At 37.9% G+C, this 27132-nt stretch overlaps 1 protein-coding gene across 1 annotated transcript in view; it reads left to right on the top strand.

Moving 5' to 3' along the window:
• Window positions 1–26656, top strand: part of LOC311081755 (uncharacterized protein) — a gene marked incomplete at its 5' end in the record, with an annotated part of 28867 nt that extends 2211 nt beyond the window's left edge. The window contains 2 exons of the mRNA XM_084112392.1: window positions 4973–5223; window positions 23843–26656. Of these exons, the coding sequence (XP_083968518.1) occupies window positions 4973–5223; window positions 23843–25266 (1675 nt within the window). The 3' untranslated portion in view covers window positions 25267–26656. The remainder of the gene's footprint in view (window positions 1–4972; window positions 5224–23842) is intronic.
• Window positions 26657–27132: the final 476 nt, after the last annotated feature.

Raw genomic sequence — 27132 nt, 5'->3', positions numbered from 1 at the left:
GTGTTACTGTCATACTGACTCCCATTTATAGATGAACTTTATTTAAAGCTATTCATTTAGATTGAATGCCAAATGTAACAATTAAGTATCATCAACTTAATTATAGTTGAAGAATAATGATTATTATTATTAGGATTATATTATTATTATTATTATTATTATTGAAGAATAATGATCTTTGGTCTTATGTATGTCATTGGTGGCTGCAACGCATTCTCATCCTTGGACGTCACATAGGCCCCGTTTACACTGCCAGTGAAATGTGACACAATTCCGATTTTTTGCTCACATGTGACACAGATCGGATGTGTTCTATGACAGTGTAAACAGGAAAAAAACGCATGCATTCGGATATTTCCAGATCGGTTTCAGGCCTCATTCATATGTGGAAATAAATCGGATATGTGCCAATGCGACTGTCATGTAAACATGCAGATCGGATTTTCTGAGGCATTAGGCAACAGGCTTGTTTGAGATGCGCCTAGCCTCGCCTGAAATGTGTGCGAGAGTAGGCGGCTGCAGTGAGGGGAGGAGTGAAAAAAGCGCAGGCAAGACGGACAGTTCTCTCTTCTCGCAATGGATCTGACACCTGTGAGATCAAAGATGGATATCGCGGGATTCACGATATTCACGCTCGTGCACGGTGTTGCTAATAAACTGGATGTAATTTAAGTTCTGTTGCTTTTATATTAAAATAAATAAAATGAACAAGACACCCAAAGTACTTGTTATTTAATTCCATTCCAAATACATGTTTATCAATATTTTTTTCTTTAATACAGACATATGTGTTTTTATTTATTTTATTTTTTTTATAAAAATTCAATTGCATAACCCAAAGAGATCGCACTGTCAGATAGTTTGGGAATATTCACACATAAAATATACACATAAAACATGATATTAGAGTTTTAAATTCAAACATTTTAAAAGAGAACAATACATCACAGTTGTTTAAACCAATGAGCATTAAGCTGTGTCGTCAGCAAGTCGTTTCCCATCATGCTTTTGATCAGCGCAGTCAGTGGAGAGCAACTGCGCTCGGCTGCAGAATCCGACACATCCGCCTTGCGATCGCGAGAGATTTTTGACATACGTCAGCATGACATCAGAGCAAGGCGGACCGCACTCGGACACATTTCTAACCGGCATGCATCTCGCGCTGATCACCGGTGATCGATTCTGCGCAGATTTTGCTCATCTCAAACAAGCCTAACGTCTCCGCGGTTTAATGGCGAGAGAAACCCCGACGCACATCTGCAAAGGGACGGATGGCCCGACGAAACGTTGTCATCGTAGGAGAGGAATGTGGAGAGGGGCACGGGAAGTGTTTTCACATGATTGTAAATTTAACGAAAATTTTTGTTCATTTACATTTATTCATTTCAAGCAATTAGTAGGCTATTTAAATTTAAAAAGTGCTAGGACTATTTACATGTTCAATTATATTTTTAAAACATACGCGCAGATTGTGATGTAATATTGTGTGTGCATAGAAAGAATTTGTCTGCAGCCGCTCAAAAAAGAAAAAGAAAATTGTTCACAGCTGCTCTACTCCTGAGCGCAACTCCACTGTCAGTGTTGTGTAAGTACAGGCTCTAGGCAGTTTTTTTGTGTGTTAATTTCTATTTCTTGTCGCTGTGCAGGCTCTTTATTGTATAACAGTGAACAGCCCTTAATTTATGTGCCGTAGATCGGTCCGTTGCATTACGAATGAAAGCAGTATCAATAATGTCAAATAGGCTATGTGATGTGCAGTCAAGTTCGGGTGTGTGTATGTTGTTTTAACGAGTGTTCTCACCGACACGCTTGTGATTCGTGGAGTTTTAACGAGTTTTATAGACATTGTTTCTTATTCAAAAGTGGTGTTTGGCAACTTTGCATATCGCAGAGCATGAAACATATTTTGTGTTCGTCTATTTATGCAAGAGAATTTAACCTTTTAAGCATGCGCGATATGTTTCAGATAGTAGCCTATGGCAAGTGTAAACACATGAATAGGATATGGGTCACAATTTAAAGAACGTGTAAACAGACAGTCAAAAAAATCGGATATAGGCAACAAATCAGAATTGGGCATCAAGACCTGCAGTGTAAACGAGGCCATACTGACCCTTGTGACATTTCGTCTACATCGAACGCACATGGCACCCTTTAGCGTCAATATGACATGCACAGGATATGGGTAGGTTTAGTTCTGGGGTAGGTTTAGGGTTAGACCGCTAGGAGGCGCCTTCTGGCTCATATCTATCTGCGTCTCATATTGACGATAAAGGGTGCCATGTGCGTTTGATGCAGACGAAAGGTGTGTTCGACATCGGCTGCGGCTGGATGCACCCGATCGGCGAGAGTAGCCGCGTGCAGGCGGGGAGGAGCTGCAAACGGAGACGTGAAGTCGGACACTTTCTGGTTCCCGTAGTGACTGCTCACGTGGTGTTTGCATACTTTACCACAGCTGAAGTGAAATAAATGCAATATTTGACAAATAATACACAGATTTTTCAGATACATTTTTATTCAATACTTTATGTAGGCTACTGCTTCATACAGCGTCTGTTTGAACAAGAATAAAGTTCAACATAAGCTGTTATAAATGAAGTGGAGTCTACGTTTTTTAATCAGTTTAATTTGATAAACATGACACAATATAACATGACAACGACATGAAAAGAGTGTTTACTGTTATAATAAACTGATTTGAGAGCTTTAGAAGAACTAAAGGTGTTCGAATAAACACGAAACACACGTGATCGTTGTCATGCAGTGAATCCGGCCAATCGTGGAACAGCTGTGTCGTCATCCGCCCTCGTGCAGCCCAATGCAGCCGCTCTTGAGAAGCTGCGCTGGCTGAGTTCTCCGGCTACTCTCGAATCGCTCTCGCGGTACTTTGATGGCATACGTCACAGTCACGTGGCGTCGGCGCTGCATCAAGTCGGACTAAATTTCTAACCGGCATGCACTGCTTCAAGTCAGCCGCCGATCGGTCTGCGCAGAGCTGCATGAAGTCGAACAAGCCTGAAATGTCAACAGCGTCAGTACTATGACGCCTTGGGATGAGAACGGGCTGGTGTAACTGTCTTTTTTTTCTGTCACATTAAATAAAATATCACATGTGACATGATAATAATTTTACATCCATTTAATTCTGCATACACTCAAAAGTTAAGATTTAAAGGATTGTATCATTACTTGATTTTAACTGGTTTTCAAATATTTCCATCATTATAGCAAATAATGCACAAATGAACTAACATTCAACATACTTTTAACAAACCTGATTAAAATAAATAAAACAATCTCCTTATTTGTTGCATTATTATTGTTTTTCTGTAACTCTGACTACATGTGCTGAAACTATTTTTAAAAAAAATAATATTTCATAAAAACCTTTAATATATTGCCAAAGTAGTAAGGTAACACCAGTGACAAAAAAAAAAAAAAAAAGGTTTATGCGGTCTTTAAATAAATGCACAAAAATATTCCAAAATCATTAAGCTGTCATTTATGTGTATTCATAAAGTCAAAGGGTAATCTAATAATGTGGTTTAAATGTTAAACTTACGACATTACTAAATCTTGCCTATGCATCTTGCCGACAACATCTCGTCCATAGACTGTAAAAAATATGTCGCAGACAGACCCACCCATAGATATCATATAATAAAGGCCTTTATTATATGATATCTATGGACCCACCCATCTCAAAAAAGGAGTAAAATGAGTCTCTGATCCAAAACCCACAACAGATGGCGCTAATTCGAGCCGCCAGTAAAGAAGAAGAAGAGTTTCAGCGTCGAGTCTTCTGAGGTGAGGAGAGCAGTTTATTTCTCATATTTACACTCCATCACACACACTTTATACAGTTTGATTAAGCGACAGACTCATTTCTGTATTGTTTTCATCGATCACAGCGATACTTGTGCGTCTTTTCTGGCGTCTTCCTTCTGAAATAAACATTTAGTGCAGCAGCAGCGAGCATGAGGAGAATATGTTGAGTTCATTCAGACCTGAGCGATTTTGAGTTCGTTCGTGTGATTGTCTCGATGTTTGGAGTGAGAACTGTTACTGAATGTCAAGACAAAGTTTTGCTGCTGCCGTTTTATTTCTACTTTTTGACATTTTTGGCAGATCAAATGTGATTTACGTTGTTAAAATACGGGAACAGAGATGGCTAAATACTTCACATTGAGCTTATGATTACTTTTTTAGGCAATATTTTATCATTGTCAGTTTTAAATAACATTAGTGCAATAAATCTAGTTACTAGAAAATCAAAATATATTTTAGATATTGACATTATGCTGCTGTAGTTATTTAGAAGAGGTGGTTTATTAAGATGAATGCCATTAGTGTTTGTTTTTATTTTTTATGTTTTATGTTTTATCCTTGTCATGTTGTGAGAAGCAACAGTATTTCCTTCCAATTGAGCAGTTTTACAGGCTTTTATCATCTATCCTGACTCAAATAATGTGTTTCTAACAGCAAACACTCAGAATAAAGTGAGATGATCTGCTGATGATCCTGAATGGCTTGTTGAATGAGTGTTGATAGTCTGAGGCTCATCAATATTAACAGATCTGTTGAAAACACTCTTTATTTCATGACAATAGTTCCTGTTTTCACATCATTTATTATGCTGATGTCTTCAGATCTCCTGTAAATTGACATTTAAAACGTATTTCATTGTCAACTGACTGAGGGTATTTGTTGGTTACTCTGTGCGTTTATTTCTGTGTTTATGTGTTTACCATTATTTATACTTGGAAGAATTTAAATTATTTATATTTGTTTCTTTATTTCATAGATTACTGTATTTTAATGAAGAAGCAGAATAATGTTATGATTAGTAATGCAAATAATTAATGATTGGCATCAGTTACTGTACGATGAATAGATAGATAGACAGACATAAAGGCTTAGAAGTGTCATTTATTATAAAAAACAAATTCAGTAATTTATATTTTTCATTTAGGCAGATCAGCTCCTCCCACTGTAATCACATCATCAGTGAAGCTCCTCCCACATCAGCCACATCATCAGTGAAGCTCCTCCCACTGCAATTCACCCATAAATGCTGTAAATTCCCATCAGCTACAAGTGAAGACGAGCATCAGGAAGAGCTGAAATCTGCAAAGACTGAGTTTATTAAAGAGGACAGTGAGAACATGAGTGATCCAGAACCCTGCAGAATGAAACACACTGAAGATCCTGAAGAACAAAGAGGTTGGTGTTTATTCTTCATTCATTCATGATGCTGAAGAACATTCATGTTAGAAACATTCAAGCAATTCATCACATTTAGATACACAGTTAAACTATGAAATGGTACAGAATGTTCTGGGTTTTTTTTCTTCAACAAATGTTCAGTAAAGGGAGGTTTGAGAAATGTTTATATTGATTGTCAACATCAGATCAAGCTAAATACTATTTTAACTGTTGTATTTTACATTTATTTTATATCTTGTTTCCAATTTGCAACAACGTTACCAGAATTCTAGTCATTTTCAACATGTTTAGGAATAATCAGTAAACAGTAAATGTAGAAGCACATAAAAACAATCCAAAAACCGCTAAGGAGCTTAGTGCAGGAATAACTAATGTGACACGTTTATCCTTGAAGCTTGCATGTTGTTTTATTTTGTATAGGTTTGCACGGTCAACAAAATATGTGCTCCAGCACTCACCCCATTCTTCCATGTGAACACACGCACACACACACACACACACACAACAGGTGTTTTAACCCCACTTAATTAATGACACTCCAATTATCAGTTGGTCACATGACTTTCCAATTACATGGCTCCTACATACCAGCCCCTAATTATTATAAATCAATAATTATATTAAATACACATAGGAGACCCATACACAAAAGAATTATATTTGAAATATATTTTCAGGATATGTTTTGGAATATATGCAAATATTTGAAATTGGCCCAATAAATATATTTCATACTTATATTTCATATATTTTTGTTATATTTCAGAATATATTTCAATGTATTTGGAATATATGCCACATATATTTTTGACACTTTTGGGGACCCATACAGAAAAAAATACATTGAAATATATTCTGAAATATAACAAAAATATATGAAATATAAGTATGAAATATATTTATTGGGCCAATTTCAAATATTTGCATATATTCCAAAACATATCCTGAAAATATATTTCTTTTGTGTATGGGGACGTTTATAAATACAAGATTCATCAATTATAAATACTTTACAACAATCATAAATGTTTGCACATTTACAATACATCAATGAGTCCTTGTAAAGTCCATAACACAGTGTCAGTAGATGTGAAGTGAGAAATATGTGGTGTGTCAATGTGATACGTGTAATAAGTCCATGTCTGTGTTAAAAAGAAATCCCCTTTCAAGGAAAATGTCAAATATCCACCTCTTGCAAAAGGCAGATTTTTGTCACTGGTCTAATCAAACAGTTTGTCTTGGTCTTAAGTCGCACTTGACGAACAAAGCCTTGATTATCTGGAAATGTCTGAATCACTTTTCCAGTTATCCATGAATTACGTGGTGCTGAGTCATCAACCAAAAGCACGATATCACCTGGAACGAAGTTGTAGAATATATATATTGCACCTGTTTCCATCGACGATGAGCTATATATCCTCCTTTTGAAAGATCCCTGGTGGCAATGATGGGGTAGTCTTTAACAGTAGCAAATGATTGGGTGTCAGTGCTTCCAAATCATTGATGTCAGTAGATTCCTTAGTAATGGGACGTCCATTAATAATTGCTTCAGCTTCACATAAAACTGTATGAAGGCCTTCTTCATCAAGGTTTTGTGTTCTTAAGGTGGCGTTAAGTACTTTTCTTACAGACCTAATCATTCTTACCCATACACCTCCGTGATGTGAACCAGTTGGGGGATTAAAAATCCACTTTATTCCCTTCTGCAGGAGCACGTTGTTGATCTGAAATTGGATCCAGCATTCAACAGCTTGTCTTATTTCACGTTCCACTCCAAGAAAATTTGTACCATTGTCAGACTGCATTTCCAAAACTTGTCCACATCTTGCAATAAATCTTCGCAGTGCATTGATAAAGGAATCAGTATCCAATAATTGTACCACTTCGATATGAATGGCACAAATGGCTAGGCATGTGAAGATAACCCCGTATCTATTCACAATACTTCTGCTCTTAATTTCAAAGGGTCCAAAACAGTCAATTCCAACGTATGTAAATGGAGGTGTATCTGCAGAAACTCTATTCAGAGGTAGGTTTGAATAGCTGCTTGCAAACGCTTGCAGATCACACACTTGGACAATATCTTCCTTATGGCTACACTGGCACCAGGAATCCAGTACCTCTAATGCAACCTTGATGGCATATAGTTTCGACCACCATGACCCACCTCTTGATGTATATGTTTAAGAATGATGTCTGAGATGTGAAAATCCTTAGCAAGTATAGCGGGATGTTTTGTCTCTTCTGGCATAACCGCCCTAATCAAACGTCTGCCAACTCTTAAAACACCGTCTTCAAGGATAGGATTGAGCTTATAAATGTGACTGTTCTTTTTCACATTTTTTCCCTTTTGCAAGCTTGAGAGTTCATCAGAGTATATTTTTCTTTGGCAGTAACGAATTACCTCTAATTCAGCTTTCTTTAGCTCTACCACAGAAAGCTTACTTCTGCCACATTGTGCCTTGATTTTCTCCATTTCCTCTTTTAAATGTTGTCTTTGTTGGTTTTCGTCCATGCAACAAGATCATGATACAGAGAAAGAGCCTTTTCTGACAGTCATCCACATAAAAACAATGCAAAATTGCATCAATTACTTCCTTGCTGAAGTCTTTGTTATCTTCAGCACACTTTCTGAGGGCAAAATTTGCACAACTGGCCAAAGAGATGCACAACCATACGATGCTTAACCATATTTCGAGTAAGGTCAACATCAGGCCACCAAAGAAATCTCAGCATATCTGCGTCATCTTTTGGTACCCTCACCTGATGAAACATAGCTTTGATATCTGCTGTGATCACAACTCTTTCCTTCCTGAATCTGGTTATTACTCCAATCAGTGAACTGGTGAGGTCTGGACCCTGTAACAGTTCGGTATTCAAAGATGTCCCTCGAAATGTAGCACCACAGTCAAATACAACCCGAAGCTTTCCTTTTCGTGGGTGATGGACACCGTGATGGGGTATGTAACATACCTTACCGTCACTACATCCTTAGTCTTCAGTTGGCACTCTCTCTGCATAACCTTTAGAAATAATGTCTTTCATGAAAACAGATTATTCAGAATGAAGTAAAACGTCCTTTTTCATCCTTTTCTTTAGGTTCAGAGTACGCTGTTCAGCAATTGTCCTGTTGTCTGGCATACAAACATTTTTTCTTCCTCAAAGGTAAGCCAATAGAATAATGACCATCTACAAGCTTTAATGAGTCTGTTACCATCTCAATGAATTTGTGATCTTCTTTCGAAAACCCAAATTGTTCGTTTTTGTTACACTCAGGAAAATCAGCCTTGAATTGTTGTTGCAAAAGCTCTCCCAAGTTTGCCCAACTGAAATCCTGTTAACTGTAACATCAGGATACCCATAGGTAGACTGGTCACCACCATCTCCTCTTAGTGGACCATTTACTGTCCATCCCAAACTGGTTTGAATTGCATATGGTCCATTATTGAAACTGCAGATCACTTGAATTGGCTCCATAACCCTTGGGGCATTGATTCCTATAAGCATTTCAACCTCAGAGTCAATTTCAGGTGAAGTCACATGCTTCAGATGTGGCCATCCCTGCAGATCTCTTTGTCTTGGGATGTTTCCACTATGCACAGGTATAGTATTTTGTGTATAGGCATCAGGCAACTCCCAAAATTCATCTTTATTCAAACCAGCCACCTCTAATCCAGAAACAACATGGGTAGTTGTGACTTTCTCCTCCATAGTACGCAAGAGAATATTAGTCTTTTTACCCGAAAGACCGAGTCTGTTCATAAATGTAGGTGTACAAAATACTGCAGTGCTACCTTGACAGACTTATTTCCTTTTTTAGATTTCACTTGCACAGGAACTATGGAAAGTTTACATTCAAATTCACCAGCCCCAATAAATCCACTGGACTCAACAGATTGCAGAGCACTGCCCATTACAGCGTCTGTTTGTCTCCTGACAGGTTTTAAATCTGTCTCCTCTTGGGTAGGTGTGATGTATACTTGGGTGCTTAAGATTACACACTTTACATGAAATGCGATTTCTACAATCTTTACTGATGTGCCCTGTGCACATACAGCCAAAACAAACGCCATTTTCTTTTAAGAATGCAATCTTCTCACCATGAGTCCTCTTTTCCAAAAGAGGGCCCAATTCTAGAACATGTCCACATCTACAAAACAAACAACTCTTGTTGGTGGGTGAAACAATTTCCTTTTTGTTGGTTCCATTTAGAGCCCGACCGATATATCGGCAGGCCGATATTATCGGCCGATATTAGGCATTTTCCTAACTATCGGTATCGGCATTTATAACGGCCGATAAATTAATATTTAAAAAAATGCAGCGTGCAGTGATTTATGTAAGGATGGCGCTGCCAATAAAGCACCTAAAAGCTTTTACAAAGAACTGGCAAAAGTGGCAAAAAAATAACAGCCGCGTCCGGTGTAGACAGTGTTAAAGCTCATTCTGCTATGTTACAACATAAAGCAATATTCCAATAATTTATGTAATTATAACACTTTATATAGGGCCATTTTGCATTAAAAGTAGCCAGATGGAGACGCAACACGTTCAGAATTAATACACTTTTAGTAAACTACAGAACAGCGCGAGCGGGAAGCGGCGCACCTCACGCGGGCAGAGAACGCGTCCGAGAACGGACACTGTTAGTGATATAAAACGCACACACAGGTCTGTTAAATTAAGCAATACTTTTAAGGTAGTCTAATATTTTTCTGACTAACAAAATTACTGACACAGTAAAGGGTAGATTTAAATAAAGAAAAACGAAATTTAAATAAAGAAAAATGAAATTTAAATAAAGAAATTAAACGAAATTTAAATAAAGAAATTAAACGACATTTAAATAAAGAAATTAAACGAAATTTAAATAAAGAAATTAAACGAAATTTAAATAAAGAAAAACGAAATTTAAATAAAGAAATTAAACGAAATTTAAATAAAGAAAAACGAAATTAAGTTAAATTAAAAAACGAGATTAATTTAGATTGATAATAACGGGTAAAAAGTCTAATACATTTTGTTTCTATTATTCTATTTTCCACAATGTCAAAGCAACACAGCTTAATCCAAAATACAAGCTCAGGCATGCACTTCGGTCCATACAAACTCCGCTGTTCTGCGCTCTTGCCAGAGAAGACTTGCGCGTCGGTTCTATTTCTGGCATGCACGCGTTTTCCGCGTGGCTCGAGCCGCGCCTGAGAGACGCGTCTCACGCAGGCAGTGTGCAAACTCCAACCTGTTAACATGGGAGCCGAAATAAAAACGGCCATGCCACGCAGTCAGTGTGTCGCCGGCCTTACTCAAGCGCGAATGAGAACCGTTTTGCGGGGGATCCCAGATGTGAAAAAAAAAAAAAATATTCGAATGTCAAATTTTCAAATCGAATACCAACCCACCGAACGAATATTCGGGTCCAGCCCTGTAGCCTAGTTTCACGTTTAGTACATTTTGCTTACTACTTATTTCAAATAGTATAAAACTACTGTACATAGGCCTATGTAATTATAAACGTTTTCATTATGATATTATTAATTTTACTTTACTAAAAAGATCTGAGTTCTTCCTCCACTAAATTAAGATTAAAAATAGAAGAGTATTTAGAATATAATATAATATAAAATGCAATGCAAACTAGTTTGGTTACAGCTCAAATTCTCATTATATCATTCACCCTGCCTCCATTGCATATCTTTGTCACACAAGTGTTTGATCACCACATTTGAGTGATCATTGCAAAACGTTTATATATTTATTCTGTTTATACTGTGTATTCTATATACAGTACCCATCAAAAGTTTGTACACACCAATTGGAAAGTGTGTCCAAACTTACTGTACTATAATACACATAAATAATATTGCTACTGTATTATAATATACACACAAATAATATCGGCCGATATATCGGTGTCTGGCTTTATTTTATCGGTATCGGCATCGGCGCCCAAAAATCCATATCGGTCGGGCTCTAGTTCCATTTTCTGATTTATTTTCCATTGCTGTGACGGTAGTAGCAAAACTCCTTCTTTTAGATTTAAGATAATACTGAGACTTGCCTTTGTTCAATAATTTATCTCCTGTTAATGCTGGACCATCCTGTATGTCTCTGAAAACTGGATCAGTCATTATTTTCACTTGTCTTTCAACAAAGTTAACAATTTTGCTAAAGGTAGCTCTTTGATTGACGGCTTCCTGCAATTCACAGACTTCAGATCTCCATTTTTCCCTCAATTTGTATGGTAGTTTCTTCACTACAGTAAACATATTAGAGGGCATATCCAACTCATGAAAATACTGAATATCTTCCATGGAGTTACAACAACTTCTTAGGAACAGACTATAATCCCGTAAAGCTCTTACATCTTCACTTTTGATATTTGCCCATGAAAGAGCCTTTTCCATATAGGTAGATGCAATTATATACTGATCACCAAAATGCTCTTGTAGTAAACCTTTGGCCCTTAAATACCCACGGTCGGCAAGCATATGCTGGCAACTTTTTATAATCTCTTTTGGATGTCCCCTGGTATACTGTTCAAGAAAGTATAAGCGATCGCTGGGGCTTTCAGTTTTACGCTCCACACCGCTTTCAAATGATTTCATAAAGGTATGATATTGCAGAGGGTTTCCATCAAACACTTGAATTTCCCTTTTAGGCAAAGATGACAAACACTGTTGTTGAATCAGTAAAGATGTGATTTCATTTTGTTTCATCAACTTGATCGGTATTTCCTGGACCGGCATTCACGTAACCACTCGGAGATGTTCTGGGAATAAATTGTCTGCGAAACATTCCCCTTGTTTGCCTTGGCACTTTCATTGCCACCATCCTTAGAAGAAACAATTTGTTGCGTCTCAGCTCTAGGAGTAAATTAATTTGCATCAGCGTTGAGTGTCTCTGTTGCTTCAAAGTAGGAATTCATTCCATCAGACCGATGAGTCACATCACTTTTAACACAATGCACACTAGAACGTTTAAGCAGTTTCACAATAGTTGCAGCAATCTCCATTCGCAACTCAAAATCCTCTTTCTGTTTCCTTAAATTCTGTTCCTTTTCTTCAATTGCATGTTTTACCTTCATTAAATTTTGACGTACCAACAAAGCTACAATATCAGCCTCTGCCTTAATGTGGGCCGAAGAAGTTGTTGATGTAGTTGAACTTCTTGTGGCAGCGCTACGTTGACTTGATACTTTACTTCCAACATTAGAAACACTGTCACTTGGGTTTATATCATCTTGATTATGCATGGAAATTTGAGACAAATTTGAGACTTCTACTGCCATAGCTACAGTCTACAGGCCTCCTAAGAACAATAAAGACTTTTTATCTGAATTTGCAGATATGTTGTCCTTGCTATGCCTCAAAAATGAGAGAACTTTAATTTTGGGGGACTTCAACATCCATATGGACAAAAAAGATTCTACAACAACAAAAGAGTTTTTATCGTTATTGGAGTGCTTCGATTTGAACCAGCTCGTGGACTGTCCTACACACAATAAAGGCCATACTCTTGACTTGGTTCAAACGGCTCATTTGTCTCACAGTTGTACACCTCTGACTTAGGGCTGTCTGATCATCTGTCTATTGATAAGCTGCATGTATGCCATCAATGTGGGAAGAGTTTCACCCGATCAGAAACGATTAAATTACACATGAGAATCCACACTAGAGAGAAGCCGTTCACATGTGATCAGTGTGAAAAGAGTTTCCCATTTATTTATTGTTTTTAATTTGGAACTGCCTGACATAAACACTATCTCTTATCGCATTCTTAACTATCGTAAATGGAGATCGATTGAACCCAACTGCTCCAGCTTCGACTCATCTCTGTAATACGTTTCTTGATTTTTTTTCAGCTCCAAGATTGATAACCTCCGTAAATGTATTATCTCTGCTTTTTTTGGAGCGAATTGTTGCTACTCAACTGCACTCCCATCTAGCTGCAAATAATCTTTATGAGCCCCTCCAATCAGGATTCCGGAGACTCCACAGCACTGAAACCGCATTAGTTAGGGTCACTAATGACTTGTTAATTGCTTCGGATTCTGGCTGTCTCTCTATTTTAATTCTTCTTGATCTTAGTGCCGCTTTCGACACTGTTGATCATAATGTTTTAATCGCTCGGTTAGAATCTGTTTTTGGTGTCTCTGATACTGCACTAAGCTGGTTTAAGTCCTATTTTTCTGATAGAAAGCAGTTTGTTGCTATGGGTGGTTGTAGGTCTGTTATTGGTGTTGTGCAATCTGGTGTTCCTCAAGGTTCTATCTTGGGCCCTATACTTTTTAACATATACCTTTATCCTCTGGGTCAACTTTTCACTTTTATGCAGATGAGACACAGGTTTATATACATTCAAAACCTGACATTCATGTGGCTGTGTCCTATCTTTCTTTATGTATTTCTGAGATAAAAAAAAATGGATGTCTAGTAATGTTCTATGCCAGAAACAGTGACAAGACGGAAGTAATGCTCGTTGGTTCGCCCCACCAGCTACGTAAGGCTGGGTCTCCAGCTTTAAGTGTAGAAGGATCTACACTTCAATTTCAAACAAATTAAAAAATTTGGGAGTAATATTTGATAGTAACCTAACATTTGTTCCTCATGTCCAGAGCACTGTTAAGACATAATTTTATCTAAAAAATATAGCCAAATTGCGTCCCATGTTGTCACTACCTGTGGCTGAAAAGCTAATTAACATCTTTGTATTCTCTAGAATTGATTACTGTAATGCCTTTCTGGCCGGGGTCTCAAAAGCTACCTTTAACAAACTACAGTTGGTACAGAATGCAGCCGCTCGAATTCTATCTGGTAACAGAACAGGGGATCACATTACTCCTGTACTGGAATCCTTACACTGGCTGCCTATCAGATTCCGTGTTGATTTTTAAAATTCGAATGCTTACTTATAAGGCCTTGCATGGTCTGACACCTCTTTATATCACTGAACTTTTAACTCCTTACACACCAGTACGTGATCTTCGCTCCTCGGAAGCCGGCCTTTTAATTGTCCCGAATACTAGACTTAAATCCATGGGTGATGGGGCCTTTTCGGCGAATGCTCCAAAACTTTGGAATTCCCTGCCTGTGGAGATTAGGCAAGCTGAATCTCTTAGTGTTTTTAAATCTTCCCTGAAAACTTATTTGTTTAGGGTAGCTTTTATATAACTTTATAATTGCTATATTATTGTTATTTATCATACATTTCATTGTTTTATTTTATTAATGCATTGTTTGTTCTATTGAAGGTTTTATGTTTTGTGAAGCGCTTTGAGATGCTTTTTAAAGGCGCTATATAAAAATAAAGTTTATTATTATATTATTATATTCTGTTGTTTTGAATTCAAATTCGAAGGGCATTCAACTGTTTTCGATTGTTGATCCTGGTTATCATCACTTGACATCTCAATTCCATTTATCCATTGCTTTGTCTCTTTTATAAATGCATCACTGTGTTTATAAATGCTCGAGAACCACTCATTTTGTTTGATTTGTTCATCACTAGGCAATAATGGGATCACTGAATCATGAAGCTTGACTGTCTCTTTAAAAGTTCACACCAAAGTTTCAAGTTCAGACTGTACAGCTGCAATGTTCTCATTTTTCAGCATGAGTTCTTTGATGGCTGGTATAGAACTTTTAATCACATTTACATTTTTTTCGTTCTTTCTGAAGTTGTTCAAGTTTATAAGTCAAAGCCTTTGCTGTGAGTTGAACTTTTCCTCTACATTTGTCCTGTTCAGGTTCAACATCCGCACCCGTTTCAATCTCACTCATGATTGAAGCACGCACACCTCATCGCGTCTAAATATGGAGACGCTTCCCACAAGCAAACACAATCCAAAACAACGCATATCATCGGATATGTCTCACAACTCCAATAGATTCACAAAAGTCCAGCAATCTAAACAATGATTCACTAAACACACCAACAGCGCTGCATCAATCGTAAACAAACTGCAAAACCATTTCAAATCATTCCGCGGACACAAGCAAAGATGTAACAAACCAATGTCCTACCGGTTCAACAGCATCAAACCTATCCGAAGACGTCGGTCCTGTTGCTTTGAACATCCAATTGTGCAATGATTGTTAGCAGCAAACATATCCAAAGATTTTGGTCTTGTTGCTTTGAAAGTCCAATGTGCAATAATCCTGATTAAAACAAGCGAGAGCCGGGCGAATCTCCATCAGCCAGCGCTGCGCTTCCTTTCCGTCCAGTCAAAGCATGAGGGCCTCTTCCTTGAATCCAAAGTCGATGCGTTCAACAATAAACAATTTTGTTGACTAATTTTTAGCGGCACATAAAAACAATCCAAAAACCGCTAAGGAGCTTAGTGCAGGTATAACTAATGTGACACGTTTATCCTTGAAGCTTGCATATTGTTTTTTGTATAGGTTTGCACGGTCAACAAAATATGTGCTCCAGCACTCACCCCATTTTTTTCACCCCGTTTTAACCCCACTTAATGACACTCCCATTATCAGTTGGTCACATGACTTTCCAAAGTTGTATTTGTCAAATATCAAAGTTATTCATAGTTATAGAGATTCTTCTTACAGTAACTTTGGTAACAGGGTTGATGAATGTGATCAACACTGTACAGTTTGTGTAAAACTGAGACAATGGATTGAGATTATTTTCTTGTCCTCCCATCATGCTGCAGAAAGAGCCGAAATGATGTCACTTCCTGAGTGTCACAATTTGAAGAAATGCTCTGTTTTTAAAAGGAGGAAAATCATGTCAGGAGTAACAGGGTTGAGTGAAACATGTAGGACACAGTTAATGCTAATAAAAATAATAAATTAAAACCTAGTTAAAGCCGAGGCCACTCTACACTTTGAGCATGTGTGTTTCTACAGACACTGCAACGGTCGTGAAATGACGTCACATTCTGTGGCAGCTTTTTTACAAACATAAATTTAACATATAACAAATAATAATAATAATTCAAAATTAAAAAATAAACAATCCACTCCACTTGAATGCTAAACGCTTGTGTTATTTCTCACAGGGTTATTCACTTGAGCTTGTGTTTCTGGTGTCCCACTTTCACATGTGTATGAATGGAAGTCAGTGGAAGGAAAAGTCTAGTGTGAGGGCCATTAATAATCAAACGTTTTTAGTAAAATAAATATCAATCTCAAAGTTGGTGTCAAAACATGGCAGTATTGTATATTTTAGTGTTAATATCATGTTAAATAATTGAATCATTTATCAAATATATTTAATATTTCTTGCTAAAGAAACATGGGATTTGTGTCTATAATGTTTTGAAAATAATAACTGGAAGATAAATTGACCTCATTCATGGAAAGTTTCAAGGACATATAATCAATTGATAAAAAGGCATCAAATTATCATAATATTTTATAACAGTTGTCTACTTTCTACTATTACATCAGGGCTCACTTTCATGTCCTTTCACTTTATATTTCTCTTTGAATTATTTCGATGTACTAAAAATTAAATTGAATAAATTTCTTTCATGTCAGACCTGATGGAAGTGAAGGAGGAGAGTGAAGAACTGAGTGAAGTGGAGGAGGAACTTCATGTCAAACCTGGAGAAAAACCTTTGAGTCGCTCAAAGACTAAAAAGACATTTTTAAAGAAAAGAAGAGCCAAGAAATCTTTCACCTGCACTCAGTGTGGAAATAGCTTTACAACCAAACAAAGTCTAGAATGTCACATGAGAATCCACACCGGAGAGAAGCCATTCTCATGTGATCAATGTGGGAAGAGTTTCACAAACAAACAAAATCTTGAGCGACACATGATGATCCACACTGGAGAGAAGCCGCATGTGTGCCATCAGTGTGGGAAGAGTTTCACCCAATCAGAAACGATTAAATTACACATGAGATTCCACAACGGAGAGAAGCCGTTCACATGTGATCAGTGTGAAAAGAGTTTCCCATACAAACAAAGTCTTGAGCGTCACATGAGGATCCACACCGGAGAGAAGCCGTTCTCATGTGATCAGTGCGGCAACACTTTTCTTAGGGCATCAGAGCTGAAGACACACATGGCAGTTCATACGAAGGAGAAGACGCATTCATGTTCTGTGTGTGGAAAGAGTTTTTCACTGCGGCAACATTTACAGCTTCACTTGAGAGTTCACACTGGAGAGAAGCCGCATGTATGCTATCAGTGTGGGAAGAGTTTCAGTCAACCAGACCACCTTAAAGTACACATGAGGATCCACACTGGAGAGAAGCCATTCATGTGTAATCAATGTGAAAAGAGTTTCCCATACAAACAAAGTCTTAAGATTCACATGAGGATCCACACCGGAGAGAAGCCGTTCACATGTGATCAGTGCGGCAAAACATTTATCTGTGCATCAGTCCTGAAGAAACACCTGATAGTTCATAAGAAGGAGAAGCCACATTCATGTTCTGTGTGTGGAAAGAGTTTTTCACGACTGCCATATTTACATGCACATCAGAAAATTCACACTGGTGTGAGAGAGTATGTGTGTTTTGAGTGTGAGAAGACTTTTACTACAGCAAATTGTTTGAAACTGCACCAGAGAATTCACACTGGAGAAAAACCTTACAAGTGTTCACACTGTGACAAGAGATTCAATCAGTCTGCAAATCTTAAAGCACATGAAGGAATTCACTCTGGAGAAAAACCTTACAAGTGTTCACACTGTGACAAGAGATTCAGTCAGTTAGCACATCTGAAAATTCATGAGAGGATTCACACTGGAGAAAAACCTTACAAGTGTTCACACTGTGACAAGAGATTCATTCAGTCAGCAGATTTGAAAAAACATGAGAGGATCCACAGCAGAGAGAAGCCGCACACGTGTGATCAGTGCGGGACAAGTTTCTCTTTTAAAACTCACCTGAAGCTACACATGAAGATCCATGCAGTGGATAAACCACATCAACATAGTCTGAGATCACAGTATGTAGTTCATCTTTATGTGCTGAGCATTAAAGTCTCTTCTGTGTAAGTTAGCCACACATCACTCTATAGCCAAATCTCTCCTCTCCACCTATAACCTGTGTGTGGTGAGCACAGGACATTTTGTTTGTTGATTGGTATTTATTAACTCGTGTTCAACCAGCAGGAATATTTAATTAGTCAGTTCAGATCAGGGCTTTGACTTTTGAGTAGGGAGGAACACTTTCAGTTCCCTCAATTCTCTGAGATCTTCTCCTAGCGCCACATACTGAATCTACAGGCTAATCAGTTAATGATTGGATGGCTACATCTGTTTCAAAGAAAGCTTGTAAATCAGGATAGCTTTCATCTGACTGTTGGTCTTCAGAGTCACATTTGGTTGAGGCTTTGTTATGGCCCACCTTGTCTGTGAGACAGGACATTCGAGTGTGCAATTGTTTGTTCTGTTCATTTAACTTAGCAATACACAGAGCTTGTTCTTGTGCAATGGATAAGCTAAATTCTCTGTGGCAGCAGATAATGCCTTTTATGTTTTTCTTCCTGATACATGCACCTTCTTGCAAATGGAATTGTTGATGCTACCACACCCCCATGTCACGTTCAGTCGGCTTGTCAAGCGGAAAAAAACACGTGTGTTGAAGTGTTGCGAGTCAACCTCCTCTAAAGGGGGCACGGCACACCGGATGAGAAGCGCAGCAACGCACTGCGTCTATGACAACTCGAGGTGTCGCACACTGGAGGCGCACTTTCTCAGTTTATGGCCTGCAATATTGTTATGTTTAAGGACATTATGGAATTAAAGGGATAGTTCACTTTACAATTAAAATTCTGTCATCATATACTCACCCTCATGTTGTTTCAAACCTTTATGAATTTCTTTCTTCTGCTGAACCGAAAGGAAGATATTTAGAAAGAATGTCAGTAACCAGACAGTTTCTGGGTCCCATTGACTTCCATAGTATATTTTTTTCCTACTATGGAAGTCAATGGGACCCAGAAACTGCCTGGTTACTGACATTCTTCTAAATATCTTCCTTTCTGTTCAGCAGAAGAAAGAAATTCATACAGGTTTGAAATAACATGAGGGTGAGTATATGATGACAGAATTTTCATTTTAAAGTGAACTATCCCTTTAAGATCATGTCTGTACTATGTTATTATTGTAGGCTAATCCAGTGGTTTTCAAACTGTGGGTCGCGACCCACTTGTGGGTCACACAGTGAGAAAAGGTGGGTCGCACAAAGGCACTTATCTGCAGCTAAATTTACGTTACGATGAGTGAAACAAAACCAGTCCGATTAATGACCAAACGACTCTTAAGTGAGTTTTAGCGCCCGCCAAAGTCTTATTTGATCGGTGAGTAATGTAGATGAACTGCTGCGCTTGTGACAGTGCACAGTGCATGTTTAACTGAAAGAACGATCAGAGAGAGAGACTCGGTGGCGCGCGCGCTCTCTCTCTCTCTTCGGAGCCAGGCGAAAGTGTAAACAAGACTTCACCGTCTCCAAACTAAGCGCTGTCTTGCTCTCTCTCCCTCGCACATATTAATCAAAATAAATCGACACGGTGGTAAAAGGTCGGAAGACCAAAGTTTCATGTGGAGCATTCTGAGATTTTTTTTTTCCTTAATTACTGCTGGGTGTGAATTGTGCTAAATAAGTTGTTGCCTTATCTTCTCTGAAAAGCGTCCCAGACATTCAGCTGACATAAAACAACACTTTAATTAAACGAAAAAAACTATCCAGTGATGAAATGTTTTCTGTGTTGACACAAATCTTGGATGTCCATGTCCTAACTTCTGGGATAATCACACAACGCGCACACGTCCAATTCGCGAACTAATGACTCCTTTGAACGATTCATTTTAATGAATGGTTAAAACAACTGATCTTTCCAACAGTGAACTCAGGAGACGTCTGAATCGGTGTATAATCAGTAACACTTTACAATAAGATTCTATTTATTACATAAATTACATAAAAAGTACAGTTTGCTTACTCAAGCTTAAGCTTTAAAATAAATAAAACCCCTTGTTTTTTTGAAAAGCATATGGCTACATTTTTCCACACAGTGCTATCAAGAATCGATAAGAGAATCGTTAAAGAATCGGATCGATAATCAGAATCGTCAGTGGCATTATTATTATTATTGATAAAATCGTATAATATCCCATCCCTATGTGAAGACGGTAAAATTATAATCAAACATTAAAGAACATACATGTTTTTTTAAGTTTTTTTAAGAGTTAAAAGTTTAAAATATTTTGCTAACATGAGGTCTTGTCACTGTCAGTCTTTTTACATCAGTGCAAAACTAGGGTATGCAGATTAAGACCATCAGCATGCATTGATTAATCCCATGGCATGTAGCAAAAAAAAAAGAAAAAAAGTGCGACCAAGTGGGTCTTGAGATTGATTATACTTGTCTAGGTGGGTCCTAGAATGAAAAAGTTTGGGAACCCCTGGGCTAATCTACAATTAAATGCGTTGCTTAGTCTGCAGTCTGAATTCACTTTATCTTAGAGTGTCCGTTAACTGAATGAATTGAGAATATCACCTGAAAATCCGATAACATCAGCAATTTTCATTCAACCAGCTGATTTCTGTAAATGAATGTAAAACTAAATGTAGCCTTTTTATGTAGCCTTTATCGCAGCACAGGGTGAAGTCATAATGACGATTTGAGACAAATAAATGTAAATTTAATTTAAAATTATGTAATGACGCTCTGTGGCACGGCAGGATTTTGAACAAGGTGCTGAGTCGTGCCTGGTGTGTGTACGCTCATAGAGAATGTGTTCGAATTTTAAAGACGTGGCGCTGCGCGACACATAATTTATCTGTTAAACCAACAACTGTTTGTTTGTTTTGTTGTGAACTTGAATGTCAACTTCTGTGAAGATGACTGCAGTTACAAAAGAGAAACTAGATGGCAGGTTAAGTTTCTAAATGACTGAAGATATAAGTTATTGTTACATTATGTTCTTAATAAATGTTTTAAATTTGACTTTGTAGTGAGGGAGGCCAGGGAACGATTTATAGATTCATGAGACTAAAGATTGCCCATTAGGTCTACACGAGACAAATTGTATGTTTAACCACTACAGAGACGTCAGAGTCAGCGGCAAACGTCAGAACGACTAGCCGAGGAAAGGCTGTTCCAGGCGGGGAACATGAGCGCCTGGTGATCGCCTGGATCTCATAACCTGGATAAAATGTTCATAAATCTTTATAAATAAACCACAAATTTGAGCTTTAAACATCTACATTCTCGCCTTTAAAAAAAACTCAAAACTACATTTCGTGACACAATAACAGTAGTATTATATTTCAACTATTAAAAAATGGTGCTTCTAATGTTGTCATTCCCCTTGTAGCACGAGCAGGTGACGATTCTCTGTCAACCAATCATCATTCTGCAGTGAGTCTAGCTCCACCCTTTAGTACCATTCACTACTTTTGACAGTGGAAACGCAAATAATTGCGTACCGTACCGTACCGCTCAGTGGAATCGAGGCTTAAATGGAAGTCAATGGTAGAAAAAGTCTAGTGTGACCAGCCTTTAACCCTCTGGGGTGTTTTTGGGGTCCTTGAGATGTTCTGACATGCCCTGACATTTGTGCTTTTTTCAGTTGCTTATAAACATATCAATGGCAAAAAAAATGACACTATTTAGCACAAACAGGACTACCATGATATGTGAGCCACATGTATGTACATGTTTTCATTTTTGAGAGAATAATGTTTATGCATGGTTATTGAAAAAACTAAAAATGAAAGTTTCTGAAATAAGGCCACAAAACACATACTAAATATATGTCAATAAGACTTTTCGTCGCCTAGAGTTTCTTCTTCAAAATGATGTGAAAATCATCCTGTCTAATCATTTACATAAAACGATACATTGATTTTAGTTTTGTGAAACGCTTTTAGTTTGGAAAGCCAATATGCGGATGGGGCGTAAACGATCATGCATATTTAGTAGTTCACACCTGATGAGACAATGCCCCTGCATACTTAATGAGCCATTCATTCAGGTGTGTCACCTATAGCTAACTTAAATATACAAGCTTCATAAAAATGATCATTCTAGAAGAAAATTTCAGATGGCATTTAGAGGCTTTTGCATCTGAACTCTTCATATACATACACACACACACACACATATATACACACACACACACACATATATATATATATATATACATTCACACACACACATATATATATGTGTGTGTGTATATATACACAAATATTTTTATATACTTTTTTTTTTCACAAATTGTGCTTGCAAATTGTGCTTGCAAATTGTATAATATCCAAGGTAAACATTTCTAGTAATTGTGCAGTTAATTCTCATACTGTATTTTCAGTTTTGGAATATTTATCCTCTCCCCAAATTTGTTACTAATAAAACACAATACAAATTATTTAAAGAAAAAAATTATATTTACCTTTTAATAGTTTGTGTACATCTACCTTGTAAATATATTTTTTTATTAAAAAGGTTACAATTACAACAATGTTGTACAGTACGTTACAGTAACGTTTTTATGAAATATTAGGGCATATAAATGTTAATTTGCAGTTTAATACGTTGCTTATACAAATAGCCTACATTTTATTTCAACATATTTCAGTCGATTTTTACTCATCTCAGTATAGCAATACAGTTTGCTAAAACATCATCATTCATTCACACACGCAATTTAAATTTAAACCTGTCTTTTGCGAGCTGTGGTAAACAGCGTGCATCTCTGCCGTTCATTCATTCATAAACAGAAACCCGATTCACGTGAGAAGGGAAAAAAACTTACTACTGTATTCCTCAGCTCGCTCCTCGATATACCCGCACTTCTGAGGGACATTTTCCATTATTATTATTCCTCACAGCGCTGCGAGACGGTGTAAACAAGTAATGATCTGAATAAACTTGTGTTTTCTTGAGCTGATATGGGGGCGTTCACAGATTTGCGTGGATTGCCTCAATCATTTGCATTTGAATAGCGCGTGCTCTCCGTGGGCATGTCACATTACATTTGAATCAGCTGTAATGAGCTCGACTGGAATCGCTCTTTTTTAATACAGATTTCACAAGATGAGAATATTTGTTTTTTATATAAATTACTTCATTTAAAAGAAGAGAATTCAAGCTTCATGCCTGTGTGTCTGTATGTCTGTTTGACTGAGTATTCGCTGAGTTATTGTTCATTTTCGGACGCGTTTCAGAATGGACTTAACTGACAGAGAGAAGGCAGAACTCGCTTCGTGTTTATTTTTCTTTATTTGGCGAAAAACACAACACTTTGTTTTTATTGTGAGTATACACAAAAATAATACACATTTAACAGAATCGATTGATGTATGAAACTCCTATGGAAAATCAAAGTCAACAGAGTTTTTATGAGTTTCTTTTAGACTGATAAAAAAAAAGCGAGCTGGTATCGCTGGCGATACCGCCGACCTCAGGGGGTTAATAAATTAAGAAGTTTAGTAAAATAAATTAAATGGCAATCTAAAAGTTAGTGCCATAATTATGGCATTATTCTCTATTCTTTAATGTTAATATTACATTAGGTAATTGTGTCATTGTTCAAATAAAATTGTAGTTCTCACTACAGAAACATGGGATATGTGCCTATAATGTTCAATAACTGAAAGATTTACCAAAAATTACTTTTTTCCCCCTTTCATTGCAGACCTGATGGAAGTGAAGGAGGAGAGTGAAGAATTGGGTGAAGTGGAGGAGGAAAATGCTAAACCTGGGAAAAAACCTTTGAGTCGCTCAAAGACTAAAAAGACATTTTTAAAGAAAAGAGATAAGAAATCTACAACCTGCACTCAGTGTGGAAAGAGCTTTGTATATAAACGAAGTCTTGTGATTCACATGAGAATCCACACCGGAGAGAAGCCGTTCTCATGCGATCAGTGCGGGAAGAGTTTCCCATACAAACAAAGTCTTGTGATTCACATGAGAATCCACACCGGAGAGAAGCCGTTCTCATGTGATCAGTGCGGGAAGAGTTTCCCATACAAACAAAGTCTTGAGCTTCACATGAGTGTTCATCCTGGAGAGAAGCCACATGCATGCCATCAATGCGAGAAGAGTTTCTTGCGATCATCTCTACTTAAGAGACACATGAAAGTTCATACTGGAGAGAAACCGTTCACATGTGATCAGTGTGGGAAGAGGTTTCCATACAGAGAAAGTCTTAATGTTCACATGAGGAGACACACTGGAGAGAAGCCGTTCACTTGTAATTGCTGTGAAAAGAGATTCTCAAGCAAACGACAACTAAAGGTTCACATGAGAGTTCGTACTGGAGAGAAACTGTTCACATGCACTCAGTGTGGGAAGAGTTTTTCACACAGAGAAAATCTTAAAGTTCACATGAGGATCCACACTGGAGAAAGACCGTTCACATGTGATCAATGCGGGAAGAGTTTCAGACAATTGGTACAACTTAAAGGGCACAGGAATATCCACACTGGAGAGAAGCTGTTCACATGTGATCAGTGCGGGAAAACGTTTATTTGGGCATTAGCCCTGAAGAGACACCTGATAGTTCATATGAAGGAGAAGCCACATTCATGTTCTGTGTGTGGGAAGAGTTTTTCACAGCTGCCATATTTACATAGACATGAGAAAATTCATTCTGGTGTAAGAGATCATGTGTGCTTTGTGTGTGGGAAGTCTTTTATTTCATTGGCCTTTTTAAAACTGCACCAGAGAATGCACACTGGAGAAAAACCTTACAAGTGTTCACTTTGTGATAAGAGATTCAGTCAGTCATCAACTCTGAAAAAACATGTGATGATCCACAGCGGAGAGAAGCCGCACACATGTGATCAGTGTGGAAAGAGTTTCTCTGGTAAAGTTCAACTAAAGCTACACATGAGGATCCACACTGGAGAAAAACCTTACAAGTGTTCACACTGTGACAAGAGATTCAGTCACTCATCATCTATGAAAAGACACAAGAGGATCCACACTGGAGAAAAACCTTACAAGTGTTCACACTGTGACAAGAGATTTAGTCACTCATCATCTCTGAAAACACATGAGAGGATCCACACTGGAGAGAAGCCGCACACGTGTGATCAGTGCGAGTTTCTCTTTTAAAGGTCACCTGAAGCGACACATGAAGATCCATGCAGTGGAGAAACCACTTAAACACAGTCTGAGATCACGGTAATAGTAATAATAATATTACATTTTATTTGGCGGACGCCTTTCTAGATACACAAGGACATCTTACATATTTCGGAGGACATAAAAGAAGGAAATACTTTAAAATACATTTAACTTCATAGAAATACATTTTACAAATGAGACAAATCTGAAAAATGTGCTAAGATGTCAGAGAGCAGTAAAAAAAAGTGTGTCTGGAGGGTTACTATGGTGATGTAGTACTAAGAGGTTTTAAAGATTAAAAGCTTTGCTGCTTTGTAGGTGATGACGAGGGTCTTAAATTCAATACGGTAGTGCACAGGGAGCCAGTGTAGAATGATAAGGATAGGTGTGATGTGTTCAGAAGTTCTGGTACCTGTGAGGATTCGAGCAGCAGAGTTCTGAACAAATTGGAGTCTAACAAGCTTAGAAGGGAGACCGGTGACAAGGGAGTTGCAGTAATCCAGACGTGACGTGACACAGGCATGAATTAGTGTTTCAGTGCTGGATTGTGACAATGAGGGTCTAAGCCTGGAGATTTTGCGGAGGTGAAAGAACAAGGTCCGGGTAATTGCTTTAATCTGGGATTCGAATGAAAGGGAACTGTCCAGAATGACACCAAGGCTTTTGACTTAAGTTGACAAGGGGTCCGAGAGCTCATCTATGGTAATATTGAGGTTATGCTGTTTTGAAAGAGTAGATTTGGAGCCGGTGAGTAGGACTTCTGTCTTATTGCCATTAAGTTTCAAAAAGTTTGTGTTCATCCAGTTTTGAATGTCTTGAAGACAGTTGCTGAGTGAGGTGGGAGCAGGGCTCAAAAAAAAAAAAAAAAATCCCCACTGGCCCCCGGGGCCAGTAGATCAAAGTTTTGCTGGCCCCTTCTATATTTTTACTGGCCCTGAAATAAAAAAGGTAAAGCACTTTTCTAATAAACTGTATTTGTTGTATACATGATTAGGATTAATCAATACAGCAAAGGGAGTACATTAATTAAGAGAGAGCCCCTGGAGACATGCAAAAATAACCAAATTGTCATTGTAACTTTGAATGGTTATTGCAGTATATATTATTTTTCCAGCAATGAACATAGGCTCGCCAACACAGAGAGAATGTGGTTTTCACAGGGATCCATTTTACTAAGAGATTCCTTTCTTCCCCTTAGCTCCTCCCTTTTCTCCCTCAGCGGTCCATTTTATTCACTGGAAACTCCTTCTGTCCGCCTCCATGAGCCACCTCTTCACTATTGGCATGGGGTTGAAGTGCTCTAAGTTGGGACCCTCCAAGCGAATGAAGAGCAAGCTCTTCAGCATTTCAACACTCAAGCTGTATAAATAAATACATTTAATAAATACATCAAAAACATTTATCAAAATATAATTGGACAACAAAAAACATCATTTATTAGAATATAATTGGACATCACAAAAATAAAACAAAACAACAAAAATTAAACAAAATCTAAGAACTTTTTTGGTGCCTTCCTCTTTCGCTGGGCAAGGCAAAGTTTCAGTGACCTCCTTTCTGCATTTTTTTTCTTTCTTTTGCCCTGGGAGCTAGTGGTTGGGCAGGGGCATCTCCATCAGGGGCATCTTCCTAATGTCATCGCTTCATGGCACTGAAGTCCCTCTCGACTGTTGCCGTGGACAGAGGCAAGACCAAGATGAGCTCCACAATGAGGAGGTGGTTGGGGAAGCTACTTCTTCGCTCATTATCCAGGAAAAGTCTTGCCAAGCATTCCTCTGTAGGCTCTGTGATAAGGACTTGATCAGCACCTTAGCAGCAGGCCACTCCACACGCTGTGCTTTGTCCCGGTCACAT

The sequence above is a fragment of the Abramis brama genome (genome assembly GCF_963993115.1).
Source record: "Abramis brama genome assembly, chromosome: 1".
NCBI classification, from domain to species: Eukaryota; Metazoa; Chordata; class Actinopteri; order Cypriniformes; family Leuciscidae; genus Abramis; species Abramis brama.
This window is presented reverse-complemented; position numbering and strand designations above follow the sequence as displayed.